We start from the raw sequence: 25,978 nt of genomic DNA, 5'->3' as shown, positions 1-25,978 counted from the left end.
GTGGTGCAAAGCCGTCGTGCGCAGTTCGGCCGTCCGAGCTGCGGAGTGATGGGGCTGTGTCCGGGCGTACTTAGCAGGGAGTCATCCACTTATTTTCTACCTTTTTTTGGTTCAATTTAGAAATTAAAATCTAAGACTGTACCTTTAAGATGACTCCAGTTTGTCAGTCATCCTCCATACAGCTCTGTTTATAATGAGGCGAGTTTCTCTTTTCCAGGTGAGGGAGTCCTGTTGCAAATATGTTCCTTCATTTGCTATTACTGTGTCTTTGGGTTGATGTCTTTTGAAAAAGGCAAGACTAGCATCCAGTGGTGTAAGTGTAAAATAGTATTTCCTGGGGGAACTGTCACTAGGAGTGTACCCAGTCCCTGAGCTCTCATTATTCTGCAGGGAGGGTACCAAAGTTGGCAACCCTTGTGCACCAGCTAACAAGCTCCCTGGTGACCTCAGGGCCTCTGTCTGGTCCTAACTTTGAATAACAAGTTCTCAGGTTGAATAACAAGAGGACTCTAAGGTGAGATCTAGGAGGGAAGACTGTTGGAAGGGAGGGTTTTAGAATTCAGCAGCAGGGGTGGGGATCAGCCTGTTTTCCTGTGGAATTATCTCAGATCTGCATGAGCCAGCATCTAGCTAAGATACTGAAAAAGGCAAGACTAGCTAAGAAGGACAGAAGGTGAGCTTCCTAAGACCATTCGGATTTTTCTTTCCGTAGTTGGTAACTTTAACAATCGATTATGTTGTACTATTGGTATTATGTTGATAATATCCTCAGTAATGAAATTATTTTTTAGATTATTATAATTTATTATGTATCGGAATATTGTTAGGAACACACCACCATAGGTGATACAGGATTTTTTCAGTTCTTTGATATTTTACTGAACTAAATCTGTAGAAAAAAATATATTTCCAAGTGTAAGTTCCAGTATATTTGTTTTTTTCTTCTAGGTTTACAAGACAAATGCCATTTAAACAGTTTCATCTGTCATGGAAAAACGGGAGACATTTGTACAGGCGGTGTCTAAGGAGCTGGTTGGAGAGTTTTTGCAATTTGTTCAGCTTGATGTAAGTCTATGTTTCACTTGATGATTAATATAAAATCATGTTCTAAAATTATTATGCCACAGATGTGATGCAGTTATTTTACTGAAATCATAGGGACCAGTGTTTATTTTTATTTGTTTATTTATTTATTTTTATTTTTTGGTACCGGGAATCAAACTCAGGACCTTGTGCCTGGCAGACAGGCACTTGTGCCACTGAGCTATATCCCTGTTTATTTTTAAAAAGAGACAACAAAACTTCTCTAGGCCTAATTAGATCTGCAGGTGGGTTGAGCTAAGACACAGAAGGTAAACAAGTGAATTAGTCAGAAGGCCAAGTAGTTGAGGGGACCCTGGCCAGGAAAAGGCAGGTTGTGTTTGAACCTGAAGATGTTCTGCAGGGCCTGAGTGTGGACAAGGTAAAGAGGGAGGCGCACTCTGCCTTTTTAAGGAATTCACCGCTTGTCCTGAGGGCAGTGCAGGGTGTCCAGAGGGAGTAACCTACCTCCAAGGAGGAGGGGAACCAATGAGTGGAGAGAAAACTGGAGTAGAAGAGAGGTGACCAGGCTGCACATGAAGACCAGTATAAAGGGACCACAAGCTGCTGGGGAGTAGTAATCAGGGGTGTGCTCTTCATGGGTGGTTGGCTGTGGGGTGGAGCAGAAGGTCTGTGGTGGAGAGGTGGTAGCACTGTTTCATTAGGTGATACAGGAGACTGGATCTAGGAAGGTTTGAGGGAAAAGATGGTTCAGTTTTAGGGGTGCTGGATGGCTGCCAATGGGTCATGCCCAAGGCTGTGAAACAGATGGACAAGTGTGTTTGAGGCCCAGGGAAAATGTCTGGATTGGAGATGGAAGTGTATAAATAGAGCAAGTGTGTGTTCGCCTGATATACCTATCCTCCCTCTGGGAGAGGAAGAGAATAAGAGAGAGCAGAGAAGAAAAAGAAGACTGAAGCTGAGGGAAACATGGGGGTGCTGGGGTCTGTGGGGAGCAGTTGTGATGGCAGTGAGTGGGGTATACACAGTTTATGGCCTGGAAATAGATGGACTGAGCTGCCAGGAATCCATGCATTTGGGGTGACGCTGATGAAGTTTGCCTTTTGCTCAGATTGTTCTCTAATGAATTCATAGCATTGGAACAGATTGTTTCTAAACAAATGTTAGAAGAGCAGAAAGGGCTCTATCCTGTACCTGATCCTCTATGGAGAGTCAGTGACAGGAGGTCGCAGGGCTGAGGAAGGCTTTGTCGTCTGACTCGTTTCATATGTGTTTCATATGCCTTCGGGGTACAGAGCGTACACAATAGTCACCGTTCCAGTGTGGAGGGAGAGAAACAACTATGTAAATCGTAAGGAGGAAAAAGGACAGGAGTGCTGGGTGCATCAGTGGAGGCTTCCAGGGGTGGTGTTTGCATAGAGGTCTGCTGAATTTTGCTGAATTCTACAGAGATCCGAAGGGGGCATGTGGGTTGCTGAGGCGGGGCACCACCAGGAAGGAGGAGGTTGAGAAGAAGTGGCCAGGCTGGGTCCTAAGGAGCCCCCACCAGGTGGGAGGTGAGCTGAGAGTGGCTGTCATGAGCGGAACAAGGACAGTGGAATGAGGAACAAGAAGTGGCCACTGGCTGTCATGGACCTTGGCAAGAATAGTCAGCAGAGCCATGAGGCAGGATCCGATTTCCACCAGTAAGGGAGTAATAAGGGCCACAGGTCCCCAGCAGAGCATGGATGGGGCCTGACCACATGCTCCTGGATAGTCCGGCCCTTCCCAGGTAGAGCAGGGGACGAAGAACCCTGTGCTGGATGTTTAGGGACTCACTGCAGTGGCTCCCATTCTCTCCCTTTCTTCCCTTTTCTATTGAAATAATGGCAAGGTTGTCCTGCTGTAACTAGATTAAGATCTTCAAAACCTGGGACTCTAACCATGCCGATACCAGTTACCTGCAGTACATATTCACATTTCCACATGGTCTAATAGCATCCTTTCCATCAGTGCTTTTTCCTGACCTAGGATGCAGCCAGTGTCACATGTTCCTTAGTGCTATCTGCTCGAGGAGGGCCTCTCCTCCAGGTCCTTTTTGCAACACCTATGGTTCAAGAGTCCTGGCAGCCCTTGTGTGGCTCCTTCATTTGCATCTGCTTAGTGATAGTGATCTATTAGACCCAGTGTCAGAGCTTTGGCAAGAGCATTGTGGTGTCTGGGCTCCAAGTGCAGCTCTGTCAAATGGGAGCAAGTGTGTCAGTCAGTATTGGTGCCTGGGCAGAGATGCCCAGTGGCTCACTGGGAGCCTGCTGTTACCTCTGGTATCATAAGCAGTCTTGGGGAGGTCTCTTGGCACTGTACACGTCCTGCTTCTCAGCAGACTTCCACCTGCTTATTTTAGCATCTGTTGATAATTCTTGCCCAAGTGCATTATTACCATGATGGCTGTAAAGCTGTGGTATTTGAACTCCATATTCCTTCTGTATCTATTCATTGCCATTCTACAGCATGCCAGTGCTGTTAATGAATGATTTGTTTTTTATTGTTCACTTATTATTGGTAGGGCCTCATTGATCATTTTATTCCATAAGTTATAATCCTTCACTGTCACCACAATGGTGGGTGCTCAGATTGTCCCAAAGTGGTTATAGGAAGTCTCTTTAACTGGATTCTGTACCCTTTGATAGTGGCCTGTAATTGCTTCTCAAACAGTATGTGGTGTTCTCTGTCCAGTGGGTCCAGGGAACAGCTGGAGACATATGAAAAGTCCCCTAGGCTAAGGAAGAGACAGCTCTCTAGGGAGAAGTCTGAGGTGAAGCTAAGGGACTATGTGGGCTTGGGTACCACAAGCTGAAGTGCCCATAGGCTTGGTCATGTTGTTTTATTGTTGTTACCACTATTTGACTAGCAAACTTTTATAACCTAATTATAGACCTGGAGATGATAAATACTTGAGTTGGTTCTAGGGTTTTCTTAAGTGGGTAAAATTTTGAACTCTTACTTTCTATATGTTAATCCCTGTACTTTTTCAGTTTTATGAGTAGATTTTGAAAACTGCAACCAAACTCTTGAACTTCTAACTAACACTTCATTTTTTCTTTTGATGCCATTCTGTAAAGGATACAACTAATTTTTTGTATTTATTTTGCAGAAAGATGCCTCTGATCCTTTTAGCCTAAATGAGTTATTAGATGAATTGTCAAGAAAACAAAAAGAAGAATTATGGCAAAGACTGAAGAATTTATTAACAGAAATGTTGCTGGAAAGCCCAGTGGATGGGTGGCAGATAGTAGAAGTCCAGGATGAAGATAATATGGAAACAGAGCAAAGTCCAAAAATGGTATTTGTCTTTCAGAAATAAAAAATTCCCTTTTCTGTGTTAAAAAAGTTGTTTCTTTCTTTCTTTTTTTTGTGTTTGTGAGGCAGGGTCTCACTAAGTAATGCAGGCTGGCCTTAAACTCACTTATGTAGCCCAGGCTGGCCTCAAACTCCCAGCACTGTCTCAGCCTCCCAAGTGCTGGCATTATAGGCTATAGGCATGTGCCGCCATGCCTGGCAGAAAAGTTATTTATTGTGTATAACTGAGTTTTAAATTAAAAGTTTTGGAGTTAGAAGCAAAGACTTTTAGATGTTCTGTTCGTTGCAGTTTTACAAATTTCCAAACCTTACTATTATTAATCTAGTACCTGCGGTCGCTGTTCTTTTAGCACAGTTGAACTTTATTCAATTTTAATTTATTTTTAGAATAAGCTAAAAGTGGCTTGAGTTTAGAAATTTAATAACTTCAATTTCTTTTAAAAATTGAGTTTCAAATTGGTGATTTTAATTTGTTCATGCTTTTTCATTTATAGAAAAAAAACATAGAGATAATCCACGCAGTTACGTCTGTGATTCTGGCTTCTGTCTCTGTGATAAATGAAAATGAGAACTATGAGGCCCTCCTGGAATGTGCTGTAATACTAAATGGTGAGTGCCTTTACTGGCAGGGCACTTGTAGCAGCGGGGTGCTGAAAAGGAGGCCCTGCTGTCAGAGCAAGGCTGAGCATAGGCACAGAGGTAGGATAAGCACAGCTCTGCTGTCAGGCTCTGGAACCCCAGCTGCAAAGGAACCCCTGGTGAAGACCTCCTGGAGGACTCAGTGAATTCCCGTTCTACCTCAGTGTTTCCAGTGGAGAGATGCGCAGTTCTGAGTCCTGACCCCTGTTTCCAGGCTCTTCACTTATGGAACAATGACCATGAGTTGGCTTGAAGGGCAGTATCTGATTGTCAGGTTCCCAGCTTCTATTATACCTGATATGCCAGTCTAACCGAGAATTTATGGCATCTTTTTTTTTAAACTTATGAGTATGACATGAGGCGTAATTAGTGATTCCCATGGTACTTGTTGGGTTTAGGGTTTTTTTTTGTTTGTTTGTTTTTTTGAGGCAGGATCTGCTGCATAGTACAGATTTGCCTGGAACTCACTGTGGAGCCCAGGCTGGTCTCAAACTTGTGGCCATCCTCCTGCCCATCCTTCCGAGTGCTGGGATTCTGTGGCTTTGCTACCACTCCTGGCTTTATTTGTCAGGCTTTAACTGGGAAGTAAAGGGATACTTAAAAGATGTAGTAGTCTGAATTAATGAAAGGTGCGTGATTATAAAATACTTACATGAAGTTATTTTAGAAAAGATAAAAAATAAGTTTTATTTTAAGGAATGACTTTTAAGAATTTTCTCCTAGTACCCTTAGCCTTCTTGGCACACATTCTCTCACTGAGCTTTTTTTTTTCTTCTGACAGTGGAGCATGAACCCAGGGCCTTTGTGTTGAGCTATATTACCAAACTTTAAAAGAAATTTTTTTTATTTTTCGCAAAGTTTTGTTTATTTAGTTTTTTGTGGGGGGAGGTTGGATTTCTTTGTTCTTTTGGTCTCATTATGTAGTACAGGCTGACCTTAAACTCACAGTGAGCCTCCTGCCCATGCCCCCCAAGGGTTGCCATTACAGGCATGTACTACCACACCCAGTTTAATTTTTTGGTGAGACTGGGCCTCACTAATTGCCTAGGCTGGGCTTGAATTGATGATCCTCCTGCTTCAGCCTGCCAGGGTTTAGGGATTATAGGTGTGTACAACCATACTGGCATCTCTGTAGATTATTTTTTTTGGTACCAGGCATAGAACTCAGGACCTTGGGCTTGCCACGCAGGCATTGTGCCACTGAGTTATATCCCTAGCCCTCTATAAACTTCGTTCTGGGCATCATTTAGATTTGTGTATCTCTTCAGTATGTTATTTTAGTCTGAATTCTTGAAATACAGTCTCTTACTAAAAAGTCACTCCTTTTTCCCTCCCCTCCACTCCCACCACACAGGTGCTATGCCACTGAGCTATAGCCCCTAAAAAGTCACTCCTAATCAAAATAAAAATAGTTCTCACGTACTTTGTGACTTTTATGACCAGTTTTATTTGCACAATCTCCAAGTACCTGTTTGATAAGATGATAGAGCTAACATGGTTGCTGCCACATTCCCAGTTAGTTAGGGATTCTGTGTTTATATGACATTCAAATATTTGTAGATAATTGTGAGTATATTAGTACTATTAATTGTTGAGCGTTCTGTTTATGAAAACTGCAGATTGATTGATTTTGAGAGAGAGTGTCACTAAATTGCCTAGGTGGGACTTGAACTCATGATTCTAAGTCTTTGGCACATTAGACTTTGACAGGGGTCTGCTTGCCATGCTGCAGTGCAGTCATGGCAGTCTGCTGTGGGATCTGATGAAGAACCCTATGCTCTATTGTAGGCATTTTGTATGCGTTGCCAGAATCTGAGCGGAAACTGCAGAGCTCCATACAGGCCCTGTGTGTCAGGTGGTGGGAGAAGGGCCTGCCTGCCAAGGAAGACATGGGGAAGACGGCTTTTGTCATGCTGCTGAGGAGGAGTCTGGAGACCAAAGCCGTGCGTTCACTTTCTTTACTTAGAAATTCAGATTGTTTGGCTGGGAGATGCCTGGCCAAGATAGCTTGCCGGGTGTGGTAGATGCTGTCAACTGTTAGCTGTGGAGAGATCGGAGTGGCTGGCAACTCCACTGAGACTGAAAGCCTAGCTAGCTTTCCCTCCTCCTTCCTCCCAGGGGCCTCTGTCTTGTCACTTTGCAGTGGCAACACAGCTGCTCCCCTCATAGCAGATGAGGCAGGAAGAGAAAGCACAGGAGCAGGAAAGGCCAGCCCTTCTCAGGTCCTGAGCACCTCTGTTTGCTGAAGGAACAGAGGGGCAGGGCAGGGTGGGGTCCACTTCATCTTTAAGGTCCTCTGAGAGGCAGGGTCTTTGCACAGGGCCTGGCCAGGGTGTAGACAGAGTGTCACACTGGATTCAGGTACAGTGATGATTGATGGGGACCATGTCACATCAAGTGTAGTCCCAAGGAAGTTGTGTCTAGGGTATGGAGAGTGCCGTTAAAGATTTTTAAAACATTAGTCTTCGGTAAATAGTTCAGAAATCTAGAAAAAGAACAGCTATTTGCCTGATCAAAGCAATAATTCATGTGTTAATCTTAGAAATCTGGGCAAATTAAAATAAAAATGATCCATAATTCCACCACCCAAAGCGATCATTATTTTAGAACATTGAAGGTATTTGTTTTTGACCTTCCTACTCAGGGCCTTCACTTAATAAGGAGGAGCATGAAGACTTGACATGGATTGCCAGGGACTTGTTAGAAAGCTGGTACCGCCTCACATTCCTGCCACTTGCATCTGAGGGTCTCATACCCTCTTCAGGAGCAGCCACTGTTAGGATAGAGGAGCCTTGTCTGGCTGCTCCTTGACTAGTGCTCTGATTCTCCTTGCTGGCAAAGAGTGACTGAGAAACGTTTCTTTGTGTCAGAATTATTTTTATGCCATCACTGATTTGTTTTTTAAAAGTTCATTGTCCCTGTAAATATTTTCTGCTTTTAAATCAAGACTCTATCTTCATTGTTTGCTTAGTATTCTAAACCTGTGCTGTTCAGTGCAATAACCCATAGCCACATGGAACTATTTCATTTAATGTTAAAAAAATGGAAAAATTGGGAACCTTGGTTGTAGTATCACATTTCGGGAGCTCAGGAGCCAGATGTGCTTGACGTCTGCTGTGTGAACAGGAAGAGTGTCTTGTCTCGGCAGAGGCTGTACTGAATAGTGCCAGAGTTCCGACAGCTTTGTCCCGTGTTTAAAAGAAAATGCTCTGCAGAGCTACAAGTAGCATTTGTGAAGTTTAAGATGTTTTCACTTGTCACTGTTTTCTACTGTGATGATTCATCTACAATATTATTCTAGATATAAAATATACATAATTGGAAATAGACCTTACTATTCATTTTAAAGAAAAAAGCTAAGTGCTAAGTGTAACATTCTTTCCTGTGTTATTCCTAGGGTGCAGATGTGTGTCGGCTCTGGCGTGTTCATCAAGCTTTATATTGCTTTGATTATGACTCAGAGGAGAGTAGAGAAATTAAAGATATGCTGCTTGAGTGTTTCATAAATGTTAGTTACATCAGGAAAGAAGAGGTAATGGGTTTGCCTTTTGTGGTCTGTTTGTGAGCTCTTTTTTTTTAAGTACTGGGAATTGAACCTGAGTACCACTGAGAAAGATCCCTGACACATTTTATTTAGTAAATGTGATTCTTCTGCTTCAGCCTCTGAGTAGCTGGGATTTGTAGGCATGTGCCTGTACCCAGGCCTACCTGAGATGCATCTTAGTGCTATTTGCACTGTGCTTAGTGTTTTGTGGAAGAGCCAGTATGACTGTGAGAGCCATGTGTTTATTGCACGTCATTTCTGTGCACAGCAGTGCTGAGGCAAACATTTCACAGGCCCTTGTTTGTTTTATTGTGAGACCAGAAGGTAACAGGTGGGCTGTGTGAGCCTCAGTTTTTGTCCCTAACCTAGGAACAGCAGACACTTCCATAGCACCCTGTGAGGAGCTGATGTGGCAGGCAATTCAGACCAGCCACAGTTGCTGGTAAGTAAGGAGCACAGGGAGATCATTGCTGCTGTCACCATCATTACTGGAAAGATGACAGATACTGGCTTGTGCCTCCAGCATCTCCAGGCTTATGAGGAAAGAAGTTAATAATGGAGTCAGACAGATAAACCTTTTATATTGGTTTACACACAGGTAGTGATGAGTTCTACTTGTTCATCCCATGCATGTGTTAAAACCTCCTTTTTAAAAAAATTGATGTGCCGGGTGTGGTGGTACACCCCTGTAATCCCAGCACTCGGGAGGCTGAGGCAGGAGGATCACCATGAGTTTGAGGCCAGCCTGGCTACATAGTGAGCTCAAGGCCAGCCTGAATCACATAGTAAGACCCTGTCTTTAAAAAAAAAAAAAAAATCTGGGCATGTAACTCAATGCGAAGACCCTGGGTTCAGTCTTAGCACCCCAAAAATAAAAAATAAAAAAAATTGATATGCTTCTCTGAGTTTAAGGTGTCTGCACTGTTTCCCAGTCAGACATTATTTAGGTCAGGCCACTTGCTAGCCATTTAGGGTAAACCATGGATGTCCTGTACTCTACTGGCAAATTCCTGCCAGGAGACACTGCTGTCACAACCCTATTTGCTGCATTGGAGTTGTCACAGAGTCTGCATTTCTGTGGGACACAGCTCACAGTGGATGCTAGGGAGTGGTGGGGACACATGGTGCTGTCACTGAAGATTTGTGAGCGATGAAGTTGATGCACTCTCCAGAGTGTAAATATCATATTCCTTCTTTCAGATTCATATATATAATCCAGTAATATGTACGTAAATTATTACATGATATGAGTAATGTCACTTGTGAACTGAATGCTTTGTATATTTGAAAGTTCTTGCCTGGAAAATAGCCTCTTAACAAAATGACTCTCGGTTTTTTTATTTATTAAAGGAAAATGAAGTGTTAGTTCAGTTCTCACTTCTGAATGCTTGATTTCAGGCATTGTGTGGTTTTATATTAGCTGTCCATGACCGAGCCAGCATGAAATGTTTATGGCTGCATGCTGTATCTGATCTCTGCAGGGACAGAGATGCCCAGCATAGCCACTCAGTGGGGGTGGAGACCTCTGTGTGCCCCAAAGCAAGTTCTGCAGACAGGAGCTGCCTGTGTCCATTCCACACTAGAACCATGTGTACTTCTATTTAGGAACGGCTAGTTTTAATAGTAATAAGTAGTTAAAGACTTGTTAACAGGAACTTTATATTTAGGTGCAGTTTTATCCTATTTCTTACCTATAGGGAAGAAGATTTCTTAGTTCTCTCTTCAATTGGAATGTAAACTTTATTAAAATGATTCATGGAACCATTAAAAACCAGTTGCAGGGATTACAAAAGTAAGTATTTTAAATGTTTGTGCTATCTTAATCTGATTTTGAAAGAGTGTTTAATCTTTTAGGAGTTATATTAATGTACTGAAAACTTTAAAAATTGTATCTTATATTATTATTATAGACTACTGTATCACTGGGTAGTTGTTTACTTTTTCTAGATTTTTGAGACAGGGTCTGGTCTCACTGTGTAGCCCAACCTGGCTTTGAGCTCACTATGTAGCCCAGGCTGGCTTACTTGTGATCCTCCTCCCTCAGCCTCCTGAGTGCTGGGATTACAGATGTACACCACCATGCCTGGCTTTTGTTTTCCTTCTGTAGTAAATAATCTTTCAGTAGCGACCATTTAGATTAAGATTTTAATGTGCGATAGTTGCTTAAATAGATTATGTGCCCCTTAGACACACTCACATGCCTGTGCCATCTTGGTAACACTTCTTGGTTGAGTATGGACGAGTTGTGTGGTTTCTGAAAAGAGTGCTGCCGTGTAAGAATGGGGAGAAGCCAGCATGGAACCTTTTGGTCCCAGCACTGCCTCCTCTTGTGAGGCAGTAGTTAAGAGCTTTTGCTTTTCCTGTGCTGGTGCTGAGTACTTGGTCTGCATTTTAAGTGTCATTTTCCACAACTCTCCTTTGAGGTGGACTTTGGTTACTGAATTTCCCAGTTCCAGGCAACCCCTTAAGTATTGGATCTCTTGATTGCAAAGCTTCTACTGGATTCACATTGCTTTCTCTTATTTGCTCATTTGCAGACTAATTAGATGTAATAATTTCTAAATTTCTGTGATTCTCATGTCAACTCTGATATGTTATGACTTCCTGTGGGTGAGGAATTAGAGCCTGAATTGTCCAAACTGAGTCCAAACCAAACATTTACTTATATTTAGACTTTGACTTTCAGATTTGGTCTGGGCTCATGTCTTAGTTTCTCTGAAAGTAGGAGGGTTGTGGGGAACCCTGTGCAGAGGCACACGAGTTGACTGTCTCTTTGATTTCCACTCGCCACACAAGTCCTTTTCCTACTTTCTGCTATAGGGAAGTGGCAGCTCTATAAACAACAAGCAAGGCCTTGCCTCACCTGAGACTCCCCTCTAGAACCAGGAGAGTCACTGAGACCAAATGTGCTAATGGTATGATTCTTTAAGCTTGTGTTAACAATATTTTTATTGTTTTTTTGAATAGATCATTGATGGTGTACATTGCAGAAATTTATTTCAGAGCTTGGAAGAAGGCTTCAGGGAGAATATTAGAGGTATTTTGATTTTATTAAATGTTCATTGTATTCTGGTTACTAAGTAAATAGTCAAGGGAGGTCTCCTTAAAACCCCTCTTCATGCTGCCTGTGAAAAGAAAGCCAAGTGATAGGTTTGGGAGTCTGCACTCTCCCTAGGATTTCCAACCGGAATGCTTTTGGGACTTTGCCCCAGTTTGGTTGCTCTGGATCTGTACAGCCACATGTAGTTTTGGGGTGCTCAGAAGGTGGCCATTCTGAGCTGAGGTGTGCTGTATGTGGAAGATACTATAAGATTTCAAAGACATTGTATAAAGAGTATCTCGGGCCAGGGATATAGTTCAGTGGCACAAGTGCCTGCCTAGCAAGTGTAAGGTACTGAGTTCGATTTCTGATACCCCAAAAAATTGATATTTGTGGTACTTTTTACAAATATCGATTACATGTTGAAATCATAGCAATTTGGATGTACAAAGTACATTATTAAATATAATGTAGTATAAATAAAACTATTAAAGTATTTGTACATAAATATATACATGTATAAAATATGTAAGTGTAAACAAAAATATTAAGATACTAACAAAATGCATTATTCATATTACAAAGTATATTATTAAATCATTTTACCTTTTTTTACTGTGACCACTGGAAAGTGTGAAGCTGTGTGTGCAGCCTGTTGTTCGCTCAGCACCTTCAGTGCCTCTTTCGGTAACCTTGTTTTGAGAACGTAGAGACCTTCATTTTCAATATGATTGGTTGGCCTTTCGTAAGTGTAATAATTATGCTATAGTGATATGATGATGTAATTCAGAATCCCAGTTAAGCCTCCAGTATTGGACACCATTCGAGGTAGTCAGATGTGAGAGTAAAATGTTTGCTGTAAGTGAGGAGGCATCCTTGGTGAGTGCCCTCCACCCTGACGCTGCTCTTTGGGGAGCAGGCTATGGAGCAGGCAGGATGAGCTGGGCATGGCCACTTTTGTAGTTTGTTTCTGCCCACATGAAGTTTGGTTTCCACTGCCGGGGCTAACCACTGACTTCCACTTCTAGAAAACAAAAATTATCTGTTACATTCCCCCGTGGACAGTGTTTAAAATAGTTTTATTTTTTATTTTTATTTTTTGGTTTTTTTTTTCTGGTACCGGGAATCAAACTCACAACCTTGCGCTTGCCAGGCAGGCGCTGTGCTGCTGAGCTAAATCCCCAGCCCCTTAAAATAGTTTTAGAATATGTAATTTATTGAGCAAAGTGGCAAAGCCAGGATGTTCTTAAGCATTTTTTCAATGTGTTTTATTACTACAAAAAACCTGTTCTTAGGAAGAATATTTGTCCTTGGAGTGTCTCCCTCTTTTCTCCAATAGTGTTTCAAAAACTAAGAGTTTTTAATGAATACTTTATTTTTGACTGGACATGTTCACAATTAGCACCCTTCTCAGCCTCATTCCCTCTCCTTCTTCCTTCTCTCCTTACATTTTTAATGCAAATTCTGGATGTGACTTTGCATTTCTACCTAGTGCATTGTGCATCTCCAAAAATGTGGTTATGCAGTGCCATTATAGTATCTTAAAAAGTTAATAATAAATCTGTGGTATTTTAGAAATAATCAGACCATATTTAAACCTTTTAGGGCTGGGTATGGTGATACATGCCTGTAATTCCAGCACTTGGGAGGCTGAGGCAGGGGGATTGCTGTGAGTTTCAGGCTAACCTGGGCTATATAAGTGAGTTCAAGGCTACCCTGCACTACATAATTAGACCCTGCCTCAAAAGAAAAAAAAAAATCCAAAAAAAAAAAAAAAATTTAAAACTGTTATTGTCTGATGGTGTCTTTCTCAGTCTTTGAATCAGGATCCAAAATGTTGCTCCCCTGGTGTTTGCTGCTCAGCCACTCAGGACATTTCTCCCTTGCTTCCTTTGTGAACCTGTGCCGTAGGTGTGTGAGAGTCTCCATCCTCTGGCGGTTAGTTTGGGTCCAGCCCTTGTGGCACCAGTGGGTTTATAGGTGGTATGATCTGTCTCATGTCCCATTACATGTCCAGCAGGATACTGCCCACATTTAGTGATGCTGAAGGGAATATCTTCAGCCCCATTTGAGAAGAGGCCATGCTGTGATAGCAAGGCCATCTTGTGTCCTTCCTGAAGCTGCAGGCCCAGGTGTGTTACAGACAGGGCTGTAGTAGGCTTTGGCTGCTCTCACAGGCTGGGCCTCTCCTGGGACCTTCAGTGCAGTGGGCTGTGTAGAGTGCACACATCCTGTTTTGCCTGAGCCCTTCTCAGGGGCAGCCTTGAGAGGTCTTATTTAAGTTGCTTCGGATTTCCCACCTCCATGGAGGGGGAGTTCCTTCTTAGTTCTGGGCAGGCTTTTAGAACAGGTCCAGGTGTTCCTGGCTTGGAGGGGCTTCTACCCATGGGCACCCATCTCACTGTCAGACCCTAAACTCCCCTGTGAGCTAGTCTGCAGCACTAGGTTTGCTTGCACTCTCTTAGTTGTGAGGGGTGTGGAGAAACCTTCAGAAAGCTCCAGGAAACAATGGGCTCAAGGTTTTCAGGAAGTTCAGACCCTACTCCATGCGGCAGTGCAACCCTTCCACCTGTGGGACATAGGCACCAAGTGCTACATTGCGTGTGTGTTTCAGACTATCGAAAATGACTGCATCCAGGATTTGATGTTCCATGGCATCCACCTTCCCAGGAGGTCTCCAGTGCACACCAAAGTACGGGAGGTGAGTGGGCACCTTCAATCACGTCGATTGTGAACACATTGTTAAGATTGTGTCTCATTGGATGTGGTGCATGCCTGCAGTCCCAGCACTTGGGAGGCTGAGGCACGAGGATCGTTACAAGTTCGAGACCAGCCTGGGTTACAAAGTGAGCTCAAGGCCAACCTGAATTGCATAGCAAGAACCTGTCTCAAAAAGAAAGAAAAGAAGATTGTGTCTCATCCTTTGTATTTGTATATCATTTTGGTTAAGTTTAAAAATTAAGTTGTGCTTGCATACTGTCATTCAGGGGTTTCTCAGAATCTTGGTATTTGGCATCTGGCAGTTTTATTCTTGCCATCAGCGTCATAATGAGGAAAGCAAAGGTATGCTGTTGTTAAGACAGAAATGTGCTGTAAAAGAGTGAGTTCTAGAGGCATGTGTGTTATATCTCAACAAAGCCGTTTAAAGCATCTTTCTATGAAGCAAGTATGCTGTTGATGCCAGAATTTGATAATATGGACACAAGAAGAAAGCTGCAGAGTAAAGCCTCTTATCACCATCAACAAAACTGAAACAAAATTAACAACCTGAAAAAATAATTCTCATCCTATAGTTTTTTTTAGGGTCCTAATGCTACAAGCTCACTTCAAGAGTAAGTGGTTGTTTAAGAGCCTGCATAATGTTTTCTGTTTTCCATTTTCACTAGTGAATTTTAACTTCTAGAGAAGTTAATCACAGAGGTAAGGCAAAGGTGACTGTTGCTGGGGACCCAAGTCTCTACAGTTGCGGTCAGGTCTGGCTGGAAAGGAATGGAACCTCAGGATGATGTGTCTTCTGGTGATGCATAAATTTTGGGAAGAACTTGGTACCTAAATGAAGGGTCACAAGTGGTGGTCCCTTTTCACCAGGGAGTTGTGTCCAGAGCCACTGTGTGTCACTAGTCAGTGGCAGCAGGTGTCATGGGCACTTTTGGAACCTAGAAGAACCAATTCCTGCGTGGTTCTGAAGGTCAGAGGTTAAATGACAGTTTTATTGAGATTATGTAGCTTTTATTAAGCCAGTAGAAATTATTTATTTTGAAAATTTATGTTATTTTTTTTGAGACGGGATCTTGCTAGGTTGCCCAGGTTGGCTCACATGATCCTCCTGCCTCAGCTTCCCCAGTAGTTGTGCTGTCATGCCTGGCTTGGATAGTAGAAATTAGAACCCAAGCTGTGCTCTACTAGCAGACCTCTGTCTCATGCCTCACCGCATCCAGTGCTGTCCTACTTCTCACTAAGGGATGTGGTTGCAGGGTGGAGAGAATGACCCCTCTCGCTGATCTTTTCAAGTAATATTTTTTAAAAGTAATAGCACTGCCTTTCTTTCTTTTCATTTTCATGTTCTTTTTTTTTTAAACCTTAGGTGCTGAGTTACTTTCAGCATCAAAAGAATGTTCGGCAGGGAGTGGAAGAGATGCTGTATAGATTATATAAGCCCATCCTTTGGCGAGGACTAAAGGTATACATTTCAAACAGTATATCCTATGAATCTGATGCTGGCCAATAAGGGGAGAGTGAGATGTGTTATGTACACGTACAGATTCCCCACAATAAATGTAATCGTTATGTAAGAATAAATAAGGTATCCATGGTCACATGTACTAATTGTACTTTGAATTGACCATTGCTAATTCAGAGTGTAATGAGATAGTAAAAACAAGACTGGTTACTGAGTGCTTTGTGGAATTATGTAGAGGAAAATGTTTTCGTCTTTTTCTTTTATCTGTGTATGTATGTATGTATGTATGTATGTATGTATTTTTTTGAGATGGGTCTCACTTTATTTTCTTTGTTTTGCCCTGATTGGCCTTGAACTCCTGGGCTCAGCCTGCTGAGTACCTGGAACTATAAGTGAGCACCACCATGTTTAGCTCTCAACATGTCTTTTTTTGTTAAAAGCACTTCTTGGCCTACCTGGAAAAGTAGATCAGTTGAGTGCCGAGAAAAAGGCTGCTTTGAAGCCGCCAAATGGGAAGGGGTGGGTGTGTATGAGTGCTTCCAAGGCTGGTTGGGCTACAGAGACGTCCCCATGCCCATCCTTTGGCCCGCCAGCTGGTGACTGGCTGGAGGCCAGCCATTCCTGGCGAGCATTTTGGTGCACATGGGAGTCTCCTCTTCAGATGGCAGTCTCTTAATGATGTGAAGTGCACTGAAGTAAAGAAGCTGATCTTTTAACATCTGTGGGCCCTGAACTGAGTTTTGGGTTAGTTTAATGTCAGTCTCACCAAGTTTGGTGACTGGTTGATGTTGGAACCCAGGGCCTCAGAAATACTGAGCATCATTGAGCTACCCACAGCGCAGTTTGGCCAATTTAAATGTTATAGTTGTCTTTCATTTGCATCTAAGTCTGTGTTGAGATAATAGTATTAGTTTGGGAACATTAGACTTCAGCTTTTGCTGTCTCTGGGATTCTAAAAAATATTCTCATTTTTATAGGCCAGGAACTCTGAAGTTCGATCAAATGCTGCATTGTTGTTTGTTGAGGCATTTCCTGTTCGAGATCCTAACTTCCATGCGATGGAGATGGATAGTGAAATTCAGAAACAATTTGAAGAACTTTATGTACGTGTCTTATGTGATGGAGCTGCTGATGGGCTTCAGCTAAGTGCAGATTGTGGCACCGCTATTGTGTGGTGGCCACTCCTCAGCTCTGGTTTGTAGCTGGCATTGGTTGCCTTTTACTCAGCAGGGAGCCCCCCCTTGGCACCTACTCCTTGCACTCCCTTGTGGATGTTTGGAGTCCTCACCCGTCTGTGTTTCCAGTGTCTATTCCTGGAACCTCCCCCACGATCTGGCTTTGGTCACTGTGTTCACTTGTCCTCATGCACGTGCTTACTGGTAGGTGTTGCCACATATCTTCCTGCCTGGAGCCAGTGCCCTGTCTCTGTGACCCTGATTCTGATCCTTAGCTTCAGTGACCCTTTGTCAGAGTGTCCCAGTCACACTGCCTCTGCTTCTTCCTCTGGGTGTCTCTGCTTCTCTGTCTGAAACTGACCCTAACTCTGTCTTAGAGAAGTTCCTCAATCCTTTTGTTTGTGTCATCACTAAACACTTTATTTACTTAATTTGGGGAGGGAGATAGGTAAGTGCTTAATCCACTTTGAAGCCCTTCTTTTTCTAATTGAAAAAGAAATTAAAAGTTATTTTGTACTTAAAGAGTTTAGTCCGTAAAAGTTTCACACGTAATAAAAAGTAGAGTAGTATAATGGATACCTCTGTACCCATAGCTGGTTCAGTACTTCCCTAGGAAGCCTAATCTGACTTTTGTTTTGAAACATCAGAAATACCATCATTCTAGCTAAATACTTCAGCAAGTAATGTTAAAATACAGGACCTTTTTTGTTTGTTTCTAAACGTAACCATCCCATTCGATGTCATCAAACACCCGCTCACTGTTCCCATTTTGCTGGGTTCATTTGAATTTGTATCTAGCTAAGATTCAGATATTGCTAGACTACAAATTCCCATTCTAGCAAGCTCTCTTTTTCTTTTTCTTTTTTTGGTTTTTTTTTTCCGGTACTGGGAATCGAACTCAAGACCTTGTGCTTGCCAGACAGGCGCTGTGCTGCTGAGCTAAACCCCCAGCCCTCTTTTTTCTTTTTCTTTTTCTGTGTTTGTTTTTTTTGTTTTGCTTTTTTCCTGGCACTGGGATTAAACCTGAGGCCTTTCAATTGAGCTATATCCCCAGTCCTTTTTACATTTTATTTTGAGATGGGATCTTGCTAAATTAAGTTGTCCAGGCTAGGGTTGAACTTGTGGTCCTCCTGCCTTAGCCTCCCTGAGTGCTAGGATTACAAGTGTCCACCACCATGCTAGGCTTCTTTTTCTTTTTAACTTTCTCTTTTTGATATTGTTGGGTAAGTTTGTCTACTGAGTTTCCCAGAGCTTGTTTTGTAGAACTCATTTCCATGGTGCCTCTAACATGTTACTGGGCCCACCCTTGAGTTTCCTGGGAGCTGGTAGTTACATGCAGTTGAGGGGGTCCATATGGGTGCATCTATGTTTGTGTGTGAGAATTTGTCCTGATGTCATCCTGTGCTTCTTTGGAGTGTATGTGACCAGACTAGACTGCCTTACTTTCTCCTTTTGAAGTGTTAACCCCTGTAGGCAGTGCTGCCTGCCTTACTGCATCACAGCAGAGTTTTACTGTGGGCCCTGTGCATCACAGCACTTTGGGTTTCCAGATAGCTGTCACCACAGGTAGTGTCTACTGGATGCCTCTTGAGGTTGACAGAGCTCACAAGATGGGGCTGATGCTTGAGGCTGCTATTGAAAGACCTGTAGAAGAGTTGGCATACAGCACCCCATGTTTGAGGTTTCTTTTCTTAAATACAGGCAATGTGGGACCCAGGAATCCACACACAGTGGCATTCCTTAGCTGTGGGTTCTGTGTCTGGATTTCACCCACTGCACTTTGAAAATACTTGGAAAAGTTGTGCCTGTACTGGACATGTACAGACTTTTTTCTTGTCCATATTCCCTAAACAACACAGTACAGCAGGTGTTCACAGAGCATTATTTTAGGTGTTAGGTGTGATCCAGAGATGACTGAAGATGATGTGCAGATGCTGCCCTGTTAATTAATGTAGGATTTTAACCAGCTGAGGATTGGTACCCTGATTGTGGATGCCATCTACCTTGGGTATTGAGGGAAGATGAGCATATGATCAGTATTTCTATAACTTTAAATGTCTTTTATTGAGTTGTAAATTCCCAAAGTGCTAATGTATAAAACAGATACTGATATTAAGGAAACTCATTTAAGATTTTTAAGGCTTTCCCCCTCCTACTTATAGAGTCTTCTAGAAGATCCTTATCCGATGGTCCGTTCCACAGGAATCCTTGGTGTTTGTAAAATAACATCTAAGTACTGGGAAATGATGCCACCCACCATTCTCATTGACCTCCTGAAGAAAGTAACTGGGGAGCTGGCATTTGATACCAGCTCAGCTGATGTGCGCTGCTCTGTCTTTAAGGTAAGATTTTACAATTGTGGAAGCAATATTTATTGTAGAATAGTTATAAAGTACAGAGAAAGGAAAAGATAAAAAAAAACCATTATCCTCTTACATAGAGATAATACTATCGATACTTAGATTGTGTTTCCAAAGTAAGGCTTAAAAGAAACCAAAAGTGTTTTCTATAGACAGTGACTCCTGACATAATACTAGTTAGTTGCCAGGCCTGGTGTCACACACCTGTAATACCAGCACTCAAGAGGCCAAGACAGGAGGATCGCTGTGAACTTGAGGCCAGCCTGGACTATATAGTGAGATCCTGTATCAAACAAACAAACAAATAAATAAGTAAATAATAAAGATTGTTTTTAAAAAATACTGGTTAATGTAGTGTTTCGGGAGGGTACTCCCAGCACCCTGTGAGACGTCTTAGAGCAAGGGGATGCATGTGTAAATAGGCCCAGAACATAATGTGCAGGACTTGTGAGGTGCTGTGGCCGGATACTGGCGATGTGGGACAGCTGAATGCTCTCCAAAATACCAGTGAGGGTATGAGGCCCACCCTCTTCACATGAGCCTGGCCTTGGTATTTCTGCTTCCTGCTGATCCTCTGCCCCTCTTTGAGGATGTCTGGCACCTTCACAATTGACCAGCGTGTAAGTCTTTCTTACAAAGGGATTGTAATTTTCTTTATACAGATATCTTGTATGTCCACATACAAGGATTAATGTGAGTCATTTTTACATTCTACATGCCAGCCCTTCACTGGTTCATTGTTTCCGAAGACAGCTTACACCTTGCTTTCTGAGCCACCAGGACACAGTGCCTGGGGTTTGTCAAAATTGTACCATAGACATTAGGTAGTTGTCACTGATTCATTTTCTCTGTTCCTGTTGGTGATAGAATGGAGGGTAGATGTGGTAGTGAGCCAGGGCAGGTGCCTAGACCTTGACCACAAGTGCTCTGGGCACTGGGTTTGGAGAGTGTGTTGCTGCCAGGGTGGCAGCTGAGAGGAGCTAAGTGACCTTAGCTCAGCACTGGCGATTTTCTCCTCCCTTTCAAGGGGGCTGACAGGTTGGGAAATGGTCTTTGGCCCTGCCATGTTGCCCAGTGATCCTTTATGACCTGCCTACCTGACTCTCTTCTGCATACTTGCTGTGGGAGCTGTTCTGTCCTGTGCTCCTGCTCAAATATCCTGAAAGACAGCAGCTCTTCCTTGGTGCCCCCCTGGAAAGGACCCCACCTCTTCCTCTGCAGAGCAGCTTCCAGGTGCTGCTGTTGGGTGTGTTGGTGGTTGCTCTGCTGCTCTGTGCTCATTGTTAGTGCAGCCTTTTACTCTCCAAGAGTCCCCAGATGTTCATTTCCCTTTTCCGTATTTATTGCCAAACCCACTGGGGTGATATACCCCATACCCACAACTTAAATGAAGAGAGGTTTTGTTTGTATATAGTTTTAGAGGATTCAGTCTATGGTCACTTGCACCAAGGCAGGAACAGCACTGGGAAGGGCTGTAGCAAAGCAAAGCTGCTTAGTTCATGGTGACTGGGAAGCAGAGCAGGGTGAACAGTGCCAGCAAGAGATGCATCCTCCAAAGGCAGCTCTCAGAGACCACCTCCAGCTGGGCCGTATCTTCTACCAGCACACTGAGCTGTGAACATCAGGGCTAATGCACTGATGAGTCTAGCTCTCCCATGATGTAGTCACCTTTACAGAAATCTCTTAATTCAGTCACACTGAGTTTGACCATCATAGAGGGTTTGGGCTGAAGGGAGGCTGCCAGAAGCCTTGGCAGCCATGGAAACATGGGTGTGGGTGGATGCATGAGTCAGTCTGCATTTGGGTGTGGTACTTTAGAAAGTAGCTCTGTGTACTTCAACAGGATATTGACATAGGCTGTTTTGGTAAGAACTTGCAAAAAAAGAACTAGCAAAAGGGTCCTTTCCAGTAACAAGGTAGAAAAGCCCTGCGGATATGGGCACTTAGATCCTGTGCTAGCACTTGCGACTGCCACAGGTGCTGGCCTCCCACCACCGGGGGTCTGACTATGTGCGGGTCAGCTCTGTGGGTTAAACAAACATGTATATTGAGTCAGGAAACACAGAGTTTGTGGACTGTTAAAAAATAAATGGGTTTTTGGTTCAACTTTAGAAGTGGCCCCATTTGGCCCGCATGTTCTCATTCTTCTCACCAACACCCTCCTCTTTGTAACTTCTTCAGTCTTGTCTGAATGCAGCAAAGGGTGCAGTGCTTATTAGTTTTTGAAACCATATCATTTCATTAAAAGTATACTTTTGTTATGAAACTTTGAGGGAAAATTTATTTTCTGTAGGTATATTTATCTCTAGTAAATCTAGTAAACATGTAACTGCATGTTTTCTAAATGAATTTTTCTTAGCTGAACTTTTTATTGGCATGTTCTGATTTTGAAATATTTTTCCTTTAACATAGTGCCTGCCAATAATTTTGGATAACAAACTGAGCCACCCTTTATTGGAACAGCTGCTGCCAGCACTCAGATACAGTCTCCATGACAACTCAGAGAAAGTACGTGTGGCTTTTGTGGATATGCTGCTGAAAATCAAAGCTGTACGAGCTGCAAAGGTAGGTAACCAGGAGTGTTTTTGTTCAAGATGTGGGATAAACAAGTGTATTTGTTTTCATCTAACAGAAAGCAAAGCAATTTTTATTCTAAGAGTCTGTTTTTTATTGTTTTTTTGAGATGGTCTCGCTATGCAGTTCAGGCTGGGCTTGAACTCACTGTGTAGCCCAGGCTGGCCTCGAACTCCAGTGATTCTTCTGTCTCAGCTTCCTGAGTGCTGGGATTATAGGTGTGCGCTACCACGCCCAGCTCTAAGAGTTTTAATAATTGCATTTTGAACAAATTGATAGCTGGTATATTTGATCATGTTTGTGTCATAAAATTCTGTTTTGTGTTTTTCCTTGAAGGTTCCAGAAATATAAATGTTCGTTTCCTTTTTGAAATACATTAATATAAACAGTCCCCCTTACATGAAATTTTTAAATCATGTGTGACAGTGTTTATTGAAATGTTTGGGGCAGTATTTAAATACGAGGTACCTGGTAGGTGCAGAAGTGTTACTTGGGAAGGTTGGCTATGAGCCCTGTCTTCATGAGGGAAGCAAGAAGAAACTTACCTTGTAATAAATGGATACTTAGGCATTGTATAAGCTGCTAATGTGATTGTCAGCACTAATTCTGTTTTTTTCTTGCTAAGAATAATGGGTTGACATCTCTGTTACATGGTAACACTGTGAACTTTCTCTATTTCATGTTCTGAGAAATTTCACTTAAGTGCCACAGGATTGGAAACACAAATTTCACTTGTGCCACAGGGTTGGAAATACTGACAGGTCTCTCCATGGAGGGTCATTGGACAGAAGGGTGTGCTCATAGGAGAAATGATTCTGTGTGGCTACAAAAGAACAAAGAAGGGTATATCAATAAAACGCCAGTGCAGAGATGTTTGTGGTGTGTGACCAGCAGGATAGAAAGAGGAAATTATGTATATGTATGTATCTGCTCAGGTATAGATAAGGAACCTCTGGAGGAAACAAGGCATTAGTGACCACTGCCTGAGGTGAGGCAGGTGCTGTCCAGGGCCAGGGTTGCGGGTCTTTGTTGCCACAGAGGATACATGTATTAGAAGAAACCAAGGTTTAGAATGATCTGTGGTTATCTGTTATCAAACCCAGTTGAGTTACTTGGAGCTTCTGTTGGAAATTACATATCTTGTGGACTGTTTACAGTCTCTATTCATTGGCCGGTCTGTCTGTCTAGGTTGGTGCCTGAGTACTGTGTGCCCAGCTTGTTATTCTCAGGTACTGTAAGAGCTCCAGTTTCGTTTCTTTCAAAATTCTCTGGCTGTTTTGGACTCTGCATTTCATTGTAAGAGAGATGGCACATCAGTTTCAACAAAACATGCTGTAATTTTGATACCTGTTTTTTGTCTGTGTGGGGTTTTTGTTTTTTTGAGAAAAGGTGTTGCTATATAGTTTAGACTGGCCTTGAACTTAACTGTGTAGACCAGGCTGACCTCAAACTCACAGTGATCCTTATGCCTCAGCCTCTTGCTTGCTGGCATTACAGGTGTGTGCCACCACGCCCAGCTTGCCTTTTTTTTTTTTTTTTAAACAGCCTATTAAAATGTTAGGGGGTGTTTTCAGTGTAGTGTTTTATTTGAAGTATAAATTTTTTTGCCAATGATTTGTGAGGTAATGGCTGGTAGGGAAATGGAGGTAACATTCCTTTTCAGTGTCTTAATAGGGTCTGCCCAAGAGAACTGGGAAGTTGTTTAGAGACTGGAACTTTTCAGTGGAGGTGCGGTGTGATCTGTCCTGCTTTGACGTGTTACAGGTATGCTAGGTGGGTTGCAGGAAGGCAGTGATGGAGAAGGAGACCAGGCTGTTGTGTATGGGGACATGAGGGGAAGCCAGTGTTGGGAGAAGCTGCCTGCTGTGGAAGTGAGGACTCATGAGATATGCCCTTGGAGAAGGGAGTAGAGCAGGCATGACAAAACTAGTACCTTTTTACTTTTCTATTTGTTTTTTGGTTTTGTGGGGGGTTTTTTGTTTGTTTGTTTGTTTGTTTTTCTCCAGTACCGGGAATCGAACTCACGACCTTGCACTTGCCAGGCAGGTGCTGTGCCGCTGAACTAAATCCCCAACCCCTTGTGGGGTTTTTTTGTGTGGTGCTGGTGATGGAACCCAGGGCTTTCTTTCTCTCTCTTTCTTTTAACAGGCTGTCATTCAGTTCAGGCTGTCCCTGAACTCATTATATAGCCCATGCTAGCCTTAAACTTGTGATGATCTTCCTGCTTCAGCCTCCTAAGTGCTAGGATTACAGGTGTGTGCCACCGTGCCTGGCTTTATTTTTGTTAGTCCAGGTGTGCGGTATACAATGTGTACATTACTTGTGTGGAGTTGGTGTGTGTATAACACAGCTTAATTCCCTTTTCATCCCTTAAAATGTAGACTTATTAATTCTACCTTTCACAGAAAAGTGAGTTTCTAGTATAATTATTTTATTTATTTATTTTATTTTATTTTAACAAGAATAGTAAAAAAAGAACAATACAAAGATACAAACAAAACAAAGCAAGAACACTAAAAATGATACAGGGTTTCAAACCAAATGATAGGACTTAACAGTGGTTGTTGTATTACATATTGTTATCTTCAACGAAGTTGCTCACATTACCAGATGTAAGAATGGAAGATTGATCAGATCATTTAAAGAGAATAAGAAAATAATAATTTAAAAAAAAAATTAGAGACAATACAGAGTTTCACTAGATAAGATGGGAGGAATTCACCAGTGGTTGTTATGTTGCCTGTTGTTGTCTTCATATCAGTTGCTCAGGTTATCAGATATAAGCATGCAAAATTGGTCAAAAAATAAAAAAATTAAGCATTAACTGTTCCTTTCAATAAATTACCAGAAAAAAAAAAACACCAGATATCCTTCTATATACGTATATGTATATATATTTTGTTGGGTTTTTTTGTGCCTTAGTTCTTTTTCTTCTTTCCCTCATCCCAGTTGTTCCTTCCTGTGAGCAGTTCTTTCCCTTTCGTATTATCTATTGTGCCTTTGGGGTTTTGTTTATTTTTTCATGTTCTTGCACTAGGGAGACAATACAGTGTTTACACATGTGGATCCAATTTATTTCACTTATGACTAGTTGCATCCATTTAGCTCTAAAATCCTCAAGTTTATCTATTTTATAGCTGAGTAATATTCCATTGTATAAAAATACCACATCTTTTTTATCCATTCCTCAGTTGATGGGTGCTGCCAAGATTTATTTTGGGTTGTTTCCAAGATTTAGCTATGACAAATTGTGCTGCTATAAACATGGATGCACATATATCGCTGTGGTATGATGCTTTTAGTTCTTCTGGGAAAATACCCAGAAGGGCAATAGCTGGGTTAAGTGAGACCTCTAATCCTAGTTTTGTGGGGAATCTCCAAACTTTTTTTTGTTTTGTTTTGTTTTTTTGTTTTTTCTCCGGTACCAGGAACCGAACTCACGACCTTGCGCTTGCCAGGCAGGCGCTTTTGCCGTTGAGCTAAATCCCCAGCCCAGGAATCTCCAAACTGATTTCCACAGTGGTTTCACCAATCTACACTCCCACCAGTAGTGGAGAAGGGTTCCTTTTTCCCCACAGCCTCTCCAGTATTTGTCATTGGTTGATTTTTTTAATAATAGCCATTCTTTGTGGGGGAGATGGAATCTCAGTGTTGTTTTAATTTGCATTTCTCGAATGACTAATGATGTTGAACGTTTTTTTCATACATTTATTCGCCATTAGTATTTCTTCATCTGACAAGTGCATATTCATCTCAGATGCCCATTTTTGGATTGGGTCTTTAAATTTTGGGGGGCTGATTTTTTTTTTTTAGTTCTTTATATGTTCTAGATAGAAGTTCTTTGTCTGAGGGGCAGTTGGCTAAAATTTTTTCCCAATTCATGTATTTTCTTTTTACTCTGTTGGTGATTTCTTTTGATGTACAAAAACTTGTCAATAAGGTGAGATCCCAGTTGTTGATTCTTTGAAGTATTTCCTGTGCAGTTTGGTTTTGTTCATGAAATCTCTACCTACCCCTGTGTCTTTGAGATTTTTGCCTACTTTCTCTTCCAGTAGATTTAGTGTTTCTGTTTTGATATTTAGATCT

At 42.2% G+C, this 25,978-nt stretch overlaps 1 protein-coding gene across 1 annotated transcript in view; it reads left to right on the top strand.

Moving 5' to 3' along the window:
* Positions 1 to 2: 2 nt before the first annotated feature.
* The window catches only part of Ncapg2 (non-SMC condensin II complex, subunit G2), a gene marked incomplete at its 5' end in the record, with an annotated part of 59,009 nt that continues 33,033 nt past the window's right edge, over positions 3 to 25,978 (top strand). Inside the window, 13 exon segments of the mRNA XM_005414102.2 lie at positions 3 to 217; positions 949 to 1,065; positions 4,175 to 4,363; positions 4,875 to 4,989; positions 6,808 to 6,962; positions 8,417 to 8,551; positions 10,261 to 10,355; positions 11,531 to 11,600; positions 14,218 to 14,304; positions 15,688 to 15,783; positions 16,761 to 16,886; positions 19,121 to 19,300; positions 21,731 to 21,883. Of these exon segments, the coding sequence (XP_005414159.1) occupies positions 988 to 1,065; positions 4,175 to 4,363; positions 4,875 to 4,989; positions 6,808 to 6,962; positions 8,417 to 8,551; positions 10,261 to 10,355; positions 11,531 to 11,600; positions 14,218 to 14,304; positions 15,688 to 15,783; positions 16,761 to 16,886; positions 19,121 to 19,300; positions 21,731 to 21,883 (1,479 nt within the window).

The sequence above is a fragment of the Chinchilla lanigera genome, unplaced genomic scaffold (assembly GCF_000276665.1).
Source record: "Chinchilla lanigera isolate Chin_1 unplaced genomic scaffold, ChiLan1.0 scaffold00178, whole genome shotgun sequence".
Lineage (NCBI taxonomy): Eukaryota > Metazoa > Chordata > Mammalia > Rodentia > Chinchillidae > Chinchilla > Chinchilla lanigera.
This window is presented reverse-complemented; position numbering and strand designations above follow the sequence as displayed.